The 9,231-nt window shown below is 35.8% G+C and overlaps 1 protein-coding gene across 3 annotated transcripts; it reads right to left on the reverse strand.

The window, feature by feature from the left end:
- Positions 1–544: 544 nt before the first annotated feature.
- On the reverse strand, positions 545–8,869 carry zgc:198329 (uncharacterized protein LOC557409 homolog). Of its 3 annotated transcripts, XM_067403847.1 has the most exons (9): positions 8,772–8,869; positions 8,209–8,529; positions 4,617–4,889; positions 4,253–4,507; positions 3,881–3,995; positions 3,507–3,547; positions 3,329–3,354; positions 1,552–1,713; positions 545–1,370 (listed from the first exon to the last, which is right to left on the reverse strand). In XM_067403847.1, exons 1-8 carry the CDS (start codon positions 8,821–8,823, stop codon positions 1,594–1,596), a joined length of 1,203 nt encoding a protein of 400 aa, XP_067259948.1. In that variant the 5' UTR covers positions 8,824–8,869; the 3' UTR covers positions 545–1,370; positions 1,552–1,593. The 3 variants fall into 3 exon arrangements, with proteins under 3 accessions (XP_067259948.1, XP_067259941.1, XP_067259957.1); XM_067403840.1 differs by having other exon boundaries at positions 563–1,713; XM_067403856.1 differs by having other exon boundaries at positions 566–1,713; positions 3,329–3,351.
- Between the last annotated feature and the right edge of the window lie 362 nt (positions 8,870–9,231).

Here is a 9,231-nt window from a genome sequence, read left to right on the forward strand (position 1 = left end):
TGACAAGGAAAAGTGTGTACGTCTGCTCAGACCCTGATGTGGCGCTAAGCACATTCCCACGTCAAAGACCGTTTTTATAAATAAAAGCTTACGCACACATGTTCAAATCTGTGTGTACGCAAGCTTTATAGTGAGGCCCCTAGTGTTGAAGTGCTAAAAGTGGACAGTTTTGGTACCTGCAGTTTGTACAGAATTCATCTATGATGAAAATCATTCATCTTAATGATAAAAATACAACCAGTTTAACTCACTACACCTGCCTTGATAAGTCCTTATCATTTGCATGTCAGTGTTATCATATTAAGTGATGTGATGTGAAGACCAAGTATGGCAACCCATACTCGGAATCTGTCCTCTGCATTTAACCCATCCAAGTTAGTGCACACATTAGTTGCAGTGAGTGAACACACACACACCTGGAGCCGTGGGCAGGCGGGCCGCATGGGGAGCGATTGTGCGCGGGTATTGTGGATGGAAGTGAGTGCTGTTCATTCACTCCCCCCACCTACATTTTCCTGCCGGTATTGAGAATCAAACCTGCAAACTTTGGGTTACAATTCTGACTCTCTAGGCCACAAATGCCCACATCATGAAGAAAAAAAATACAGTATTGTATGTGGCCTTAAATATTCCAAAGTTATAAAAACCAGAACCAGAAGCTGGAATGAATAAGAAATGAACCCTTTATTCTGAGCAAAGAAAATTGAAATAACAGGAAAATATTTAAATTACATTCTTTGAAGAAGATAATGAACAATAAATTTCTTTACCACAACTCCCTATTTTCGACCATGTCACTTCCTTGTTTCTTTCCCCTGAGTGACGTCGTGTTCAGGTCTAAAGGTGACTCTACACAACAACGTAACCTGTTTTTATTACCCACTATCACAGTTCTGTTATTTCCCAGTGAAAGAAAGAATGAGGAAAGAATGAGGATGTATCTGATGATATCTGATAAACTGTTAGGTGTGTGATCAATACTAGCTAAATATTATCTACAGTAACTTATAAATTATAAATAAATATAATTTAGAAAACTAGCCAAAATATTTATTAAATGAACACGGATGAGATGGGAAACATGTAGGACTATATAAAGAACAGCTGTTAAATCTGTTCTACTGAGTTCTGTGTGCATAGATTCAGTGTAGGCCTGCATTTTGAAAGAAAGAAAGAAAGAAAGAAAGAAAGAAAGAAAGAAAGAAAGAAAGAAAGAAAGAAAGAAAGAAAGAAAGAAAGAAAGAAAGAAAGAAAGAAAGAAAGAAAGAAAGAAAGAAAGAAAGAAATGTATACAGCCTGACAGATCATCTGGCAGTAGATGTTTCAGTGTCTTCACTTCCTCACTTGCTCACAGGAGGAGGGTTTGATACCTGAATAGAGACGTTACACAAGCATATAATAAAAGAATCCAACCAAATGATTTACTTAATTTTACTACATGACTGCAGGACAGAATAAATAGCACTTATTTTGTGATGCAACCAAAGCACACATATAGTATAATGCTGTACAATGGGACAGACTGGACTCAAATATTATTAACCTGGTCACCTGAGCTGAAGGACATGTTGGTCTGTTTGAAACTCAATGCTTTTAGTTTTCATACTCATTTTGTCTGAAATTCACATATATAGCAGATTGACTCTTCATCACCGGAACCGGTCCATCTCCCCTTTTCTTCTGGATATCATTCATTTCTTCATAGTGTGAATCCTACAAAGAGTTATTTGTTTTTCTTAAATTATAATCACAACATCAGACACAATGATATCTCTTGAGGTAAAATTGTGATAAAATGTTAATGATGCTGATATTTAAATCATGAAACAGTAAGCCCACTATTAAACAGTGGTAATGTCTATCATGAGTGATTTTTTGTCAATGATATCCTCAGTATGTCTTTGTGCAGTAATACACTATATTGCCAAAAGTATTGGGACACATCTCCAAATCACTTAATTCAGGTGGTCCAATCACTTCCATGGCTACAGGTGTATAAAATCAAGCACCTAGGCATGCAGACTGCTTACAAACATTTGTGAAAGAATAAGTTGCTTTTTCGGGAGCTCAGTGAATTCAAGCGTGGTACCGTGATAGGTTGCCACCTCTGCAATAAGTGCATTCATGAAATTTCCTCACAACTAAATATTCCACGGTCAGCTGTTAGTGGTATTATAACAACAGCAACTCAGCCATGAAGTGGTAGGCCATGTAAAACAGAGAAGGGTCAGTGCATGCTGAGGTGCACAGTGTGCAGAAGTCGCCAACTTTCTGCAGAGTCAATAGCTACAGACCTCCAGTTTAGCTCAAGAACAGTGCGTAGAGAGCTTCATGGAATGGGTTTCCATGGCCGAGCAGCTGCATCCAAGCCTTATGTCACCAAGTGCAATGCAAAGCGTCGGATGCAGTGGTGTAAAACACGCCGCCACTGGACAGAGCAGTGGAGACGTGTTCTCTGGAGTGACGAATAACACTTCTCTGTCTGGCAATCCGATGGACAAGTCTGGGTTTGGCGTTGCCAGGAGAACGGTACTTGCCTGACTGCATTGTGCCAAGTGTAAAGTTTGGTGGAGGGGGGATTATGGTGTGGGATTGTTTTTCAGGGGTTGGGCTAAATGCTTCAGCATACCAAGACATTTTGGACAATTTCATGCTTCCAGCTTTGTGCAACAGTTTGGGGATGGCCCCTTTCTGTTCCAATATAATTCGCACCAGTGCACAAAGCAACTTCCATAAAGACATGAATGAGTGAGTTTGGTGTGGAGGAACTTGACTGGCCTGCCAGTCCTGACCTCAACCCGATAGAACACCTTTGGGAAGACTGTGAACCAGGCCTTCTCGCCAACATCACTGCCTGACCTCACAAATGCGCTTCTCGAAGAATGGTCAAAAATTCACATAAACGCACTCCTAAACCTTGTGGAAAACCTTCTCTGAAGAGTTGAAGCTGTTATAGCTGCAAAGGGGGGGCCAACTCCATATTAAACCCTACAGATTAAGAATAGGGTGTCATTAAAGTTCATGTGCATGTTAAGGCAGATGTCCCAAAACTTTTGGCAATATAGTGTATGTTAAAGATTAAAGTCCAGTTGAGCTGACAGTGAAAATACACTCATCCCTCCTGCTATAAAACCATAAACTCTTATTACCACTATGAGATAAAAGACACAAGAGACAGAAGAGGCCGAACGACTGAATATCAGTTACTACCACTGAAAAACACTTTTCCTGTAAGTGATTGTAATGTGACATCAGATTTACAGTTTCAAATCAGGTCCTATAAAGACAAAAATGTTGTAATAAGGAGATAAAACTGAACGTCACTCACAGGCTCTTGTCTGCTTTGTGATGCTGCTTAAAGAAAGAAACATTCAGATTGATACTGAGAGAAATATGTACTGAAACATTTGTAATATTAAGAGATCATCTGAAACATGGGATGGTCAGTATCAGTGTTGTTTTAATCAAATCATACTCATGTTGGTATTACGAATATATAAACATACCTCCACTTCCTTGTCCTTTGTGTTCCTTGTTTAACACTGGGCTGTAGTGTAAAGACACATAAATTATTTAAAATATTTACCACATTTCTGTCATACGAAAAAGCAGTTTATAACAGATATGTTTCCATGGTGATGGAAAGTTACTCCTTTGATAGGAAAAAGTCTCTAATGAGAATGATATATTTTAATCATTGTGATCTTTAAAGGTCATTTGTAGATCTAGACCTGTTGGAAGCTGATACAAGTTGTGATTTGTACACACATTAATTTGACACATTATATACATTATTATTACTATAGTAATAATAATGTATATAATGTGTCAAATTAAAGCTGTGATTACAAATTACACCATGAGGTACCAGATTACTTACATTTTCTTGGTTTTAATTAAGTAGACAATCAGACCACAAATGCCTGAAACTGCCACTAAAACACCAATGACAATCCCAACTATCGCTCCTGTTGTCAGTCCTCCTCCTCCACTGACTATAGAAAAGATACAAGAAATAAGACCAGACCATATAATGCACAATAATAATTGTAATACACTTTAAATACTCTATCAAAATCTTAATTAAAAAAATAAAATTTAAGACACCACAAGGCAATTACAGTCAAAATATAGATGAACATACAAAACAGTAGAAAATGATGACAACAGAAAACTCCAATGAACAAATGTTAAATTAAGGTCAAAATATTAGTTATAATAAAGAGTTGAAAACACAAGTTGTAACACATACCTTTAACTAGTAAAGCATGTCTTTGTGTGGCGCTTCTGTTTGTGACGTTATTCCAGGCAGTGCAGTCGTAATCTCCACTGTGTGTGAAGTCCGTCTTATCTATGGTGTATGTGTCTCTGGTCACACCGGTGTCTGTTCCATTAAACATCCATCTGAATGAGGCAGAAGGTACAGAATTTGCAGAACAAGACAGAGACACATGAACCCCTAAATCCACCACATCTGGACCCTTAATAGAAACATCTTCTGGTCCATCTAGAACAAACACAAGAGACTCATTGTTAGAGGAACAAACTGAGCACTGAAGTTTATATTTCATCAGGTTTGACCTCAAATCATCTTTGTTTAAATGTTTAACACTCACAGTTGATGATCAGGCTGTATGTTGCCGTCTCAGAGTTGACAGGGTTTGTATATTTACACTGATATTCTCCACTGTCTGATCTCTGCACTGGACTGATGGACACTGATCTGAAATCAGGTGAGAAGATGATGCTGTTGCTAGGAGACAGAGGACTGTTATCTTTCATCCACTGCACAGAGATGATGTTGCCATTTCCTTTAGAGGTGATGTTAGCAGATGATTCGCCCTCTATTAATGGTTCCTCTGGACCAATAAGTCTGACAGATAGTTTTTCTGTGTAAATGAGAGAGAAAGAACAAAAACACTGGATCTAGAATTAGTCTTTCACATTTAGGACCCGATTAATAACTGTAAAAACAGCAAAAGAACTTGTGCTTTCACATGGCAGTAAGATGCTTGATTAGAACTACAACTACCACAAAGATGTGAGTACAGGTCAGATTAATCAAACCACCATTATTTCTCAAATCTGCGTGTCCATGGCTGTACAGAAGGCCTTTATCATCAATGAAAGAAATTAATTTATGTTTGAATATTTGCACCATTTCTAAAAATGTAATTTTTTTTTAGAAGCAAAACTGTTTGTTTTGATGGACATGATCCCACAACTGAATGAAAGGAGCTATTTGTGTAAAATGTGTATACATCAATATTTAGATTGCCAAAGTTTATAATGCATAACATTTATGTTTAATGGATTTTCACAGTTGAGAAAAGACTGAATGTCAGGGCCTCGGACAAGAGCAAAACTATAACAATCTACAGTATAAAAGAGAACTGTAAAAGTTTATTACAATGGTAAAACGTTTCATAATTTGCAGTTTAGTTTTATGTTAAGAACAGTGTTGGGTAAGTTACTCTAAAAAGGTAATTAATTACTAGCTATGAATTAATTATATATTTGACAGTGTAATTGGATTACTGTACTAATTCCTCTCTCTAAAAAGTATTGCATTACTTATTACTAATTACTTACATCCCATTTCAAATTTGATCAGTTAAACAATACAAGGACAACCTTGCTCTTTGTATTTCTCCTTTAATTATTTTAAATAAATAATACAAAATTGCATAAATTATTCTTGAACTGACCAAAGTATTCAAAGGGAGAAAGTTTCATTAAAAGCATACAATTTAGCATAGATGATAAATCCACTATTGTTTTATATTGAATTGTTCTACAGTATATAGTATTTAGTGCAATTACATCAGAAGTGACTGTAATCAAATCACAGAAAAATACTTTTTCAAGGGGAAAGTGATTAAATTGTGATGAGATTTCTCACTGAGGCAAAAAACAGTCTCCTGATAGTGTGAGAGTGAAATTAGGAAAGAATATTCCACCGCATTACGCCTCCACTGTCGTTTTGCTTTTTTTTTTAAAAAAAACACACACATTTAATTTAGTTGGATACCGGTCGCTGCCGCTCCATATTCATATACGTGAGATCGCGAAAGTGAAAGTAAACGCGAGCGCGCATTCAAACGCGATTTCAACACCCCGCATTTGAAAGCGGCTCCCTGATGCATGCAAATATCTCTCAATATGAAAGCTCTCTTACACTGGGCTGTGTAGTTGTAAGCATCTCTCAGCTCTGTATCATGCTTAAAGAAAAATTTGGTCTCTATTTGCACTTTGAATATTGAGAGAGTGTGATTATGGTTGCACTTATTGATTACACTTAATAAGAATAAAAGAAAACTGTTGTTTATTTTTATGATAACACTTTACAATAAGGTTTCATTAGTTAACGTTATTAACTTTACATGAACTATGAAGAACAATACTTCTACAACATTTTAGTTAATATTAATTTCGACATGTAGGGTAGACCAGGTACAGTTGGTACACTTTTTGCTTTCACCGTTACCACACTAAAACTATGGGACTGAAAAGAAGTGAAACGAAGTGATTTTTCATATGACATTTCTTTTACTTGTCTACTAAAATATTATTAATTATTAACATCCATAAGTAGGTCATATTTTTCACAATTAGCTCATAAACACAAGAAGCTTTTTTGTTCCAACTGTACCCATGTCAGAAACAGGTACAATTGAAACAGTACCCTAGTACAGTTGAGACACCCATCCGGAATGCTGTAAAGCTGCCTAACCAATTCACTACAAATGTAAAATACCTTTAAAAATGAGAATTTTTATTTCCATTTAGTATTTTATTCTATTATTTTGTTTAGTTAAAAGTAGTCCATTTGTAAAACATTGTGCAGTAATGGCAAACAGTGATACAATATTTAAATTTAGGCCATACATTTAATATTAACAGTTGAAAAGTTGAGTAACAGTAAAAAACATTGAACAATTGCAAACAGCAATAATAAAACAGATGAAATCTATTAATTTGAATAGATTAATAGATCTTAATAGAACTTACATCGTGCAACTAAACAGCATGGGCCGCAATAGGATTCTATGGTGCGGGTACATTTGATACACTGTCTCTCAACTGTACCCCGCTGACCATCTCGAACATTTCTCTAGATTTTACGATGACCTTGTATGACACAAAGTCATGCAATATGTAAGTGTTTAGAGCACAAAATAAGGTTTACGAAAATGTAAGTTAACTTTAACAGTCATGTAAGGATGAGAAGATATTCAATGTGGAAGCGACGTGGTGAAGTGAAAAAATTACCTTAGAAAAAAACTTTCGCCGATATCTTCGGACTGGAGAAGCGCATGTACTTCAAATTTCACACGATTGAAGAGGGCGCTAATATACATGTGCTAAGAAAATTTCACAGATCAGACTTGTTGCGAACGCAAGTTATTTAAGGTGTTTCAACTGTACCCTATAACCAACTGTACCTGGTCTACCCTACTATATGTTAACATTCCTTAATGCACTATCATGAACTAACCATGAATGACTATTTGTATGTTTAAATAACATTAACAAAGATTAATAAATACTGTAGCAAAGATATTGCTCATTGTTGATGTTGGTTAATACATTAATGTTTATAAATGAGACCTTATTGTAAAGTTTTACCATTTTTATTTATAATGTTTTTAGGCTATTTCTATGATACATTTGTGGAAAGGAGTTCAGTTAGGAAGTTAAAAGTTGTAGAAGCTCATAAATCATGTACAGCAAGGTCTGAAGAGACTTGTATGAAATCATACAGGAGAGAAGCCAGTTTGCGGCAAAACGTTTTACAGTGCTTCAGTATTGTTGTCTTTTACTGCATATGATAATTAATACTGAACTGAAATGACATTCATTACAAGATGATTATTAAAACATTTCAAATACACCTGCAGATTATTTTTCTAATCATGTATTTCATCTTTGAGAATTTCTTAAAAATAGTGTGTAAAAATCTTGTCTCGTTCTCTTGAACTCAATCTCGTGTCTCGTCTTGTCTCGTGAGCTACCTGTCTCGTCACACCCCTACTTCCATGGTATTATTATAGTATACTGTAAAGTAGATTACAGTAGGGAACTGTAAATTAATAGTAAAATATTAACAGCAGGGGGTGGCAGTAGTTTTCTGTTAATTTAATGTAAAAGATTTACAGGATAATCTTTTATAGTAAATACTGAACCAAGTTTTAGTAACTCACTCACCGACTTGTAGTGAAGTTTGTCCAGTAAGTGTCCCTCCATCAGTAGTTGTTATACTGAGTCTGTATATTCCAGAATCATTGTGTCTCAGGTTCTGCAGCTTCAGAGCGAGAGTGTTGCTGTCAAAAAAGATTCTGCCTTCATATTCGGGGTTTACTGTAGGTACACCAGACACTGCTGTAATTATAGGTGCGGTACCAAAAAACCATTGAGTTATAAAAATCGATGTGGAGGGTGGGGGGTTATCCAGAGTGAACACCACACTGTCTCCTTCTTCTTTATTAGGCGGCTCAGGGATCTGCAGATCTTGACCCAAGTATTGTCCTAACAGAAAAATTAAAAGAATACCACATTTATTTTTACATTTGCACTTAAATTACTTACTTTAACTACCCCAATTACTGTAGTTATTTTTAGTAACAACAGCTTCAGTAAATGGCATATATATATATATATATATTTTTTTTTTTTTTCTGAATTTACTTAAAAAAATAGGCCTAACTAGTTTTTTATATATATAGAAATTCAACACACAGAATTATTTAATTGCTAAAAAAAAGTCTCACCAAAACAGGACAATATCCATAGCGTCCAATATAAACGATAAGAAACCATCATGATCGAGCTCTTGACTGTCACGAGCAGCAGCTCAACTCATCTGAACTATTTTCATCAGTTCTCAGTTAATGATAAACTGCAGTTCTATAAAGCAGAGAGTTCACTGCGCCACCTAGCGCTGGATATTAACACGAGTCATGATTTGATAGTGGATGATGAGCATGAGCAATAATCACTTCAGTCATGCAACATCTAAATTTTATTCAAGTTAAAGAAATTATTCTGATTCAGTCTCACATGGGTTGGTTAGTGTAAGCTATATTTTTTTTTACTTTGCTACTGTATGCAGGAGTGCCACTTTTCTGGGCCCCTGGACAGTTTATTGTCCCCCTCGGTTTGCACATACAAAACCACAATAAAATCAGACCCCTATAAAATCCAGAGGTTAAAAAAAAACATATACAAAAT

This window comes from Chanodichthys erythropterus, chromosome 2, assembly GCF_024489055.1.
Source record: "Chanodichthys erythropterus isolate Z2021 chromosome 2, ASM2448905v1, whole genome shotgun sequence".
NCBI lineage: Eukaryota > Metazoa > Chordata > Actinopteri > Cypriniformes > Xenocyprididae > Chanodichthys > Chanodichthys erythropterus.

What these genes read in the sequence shown, in the direction of transcription:
- zgc:198329 (XM_067403847.1), bottom strand. Translation starts at nt 8,823, where the DNA reads ATGATGGTTTCTTATCGTTTATATTGGACGCTATGGATATTGTCCTGT. An exon ending in ACATGCTTTACTAGTTAAAG is followed by an intron (nt 3,996 to 4,252) that starts GTATGTGTTACA and finishes TCTTTTCTATAG; the next exon opens with TCAGTGGAGGAGGAGGACTG. An exon ending in CACAAAGCAGACAAGAGCCT is followed by an intron (nt 1,714 to 3,328) that starts GTGAGTGACGTT and finishes AACTCTTTGTAG; the next exon opens with GATTCACACTATGAAGAAAT.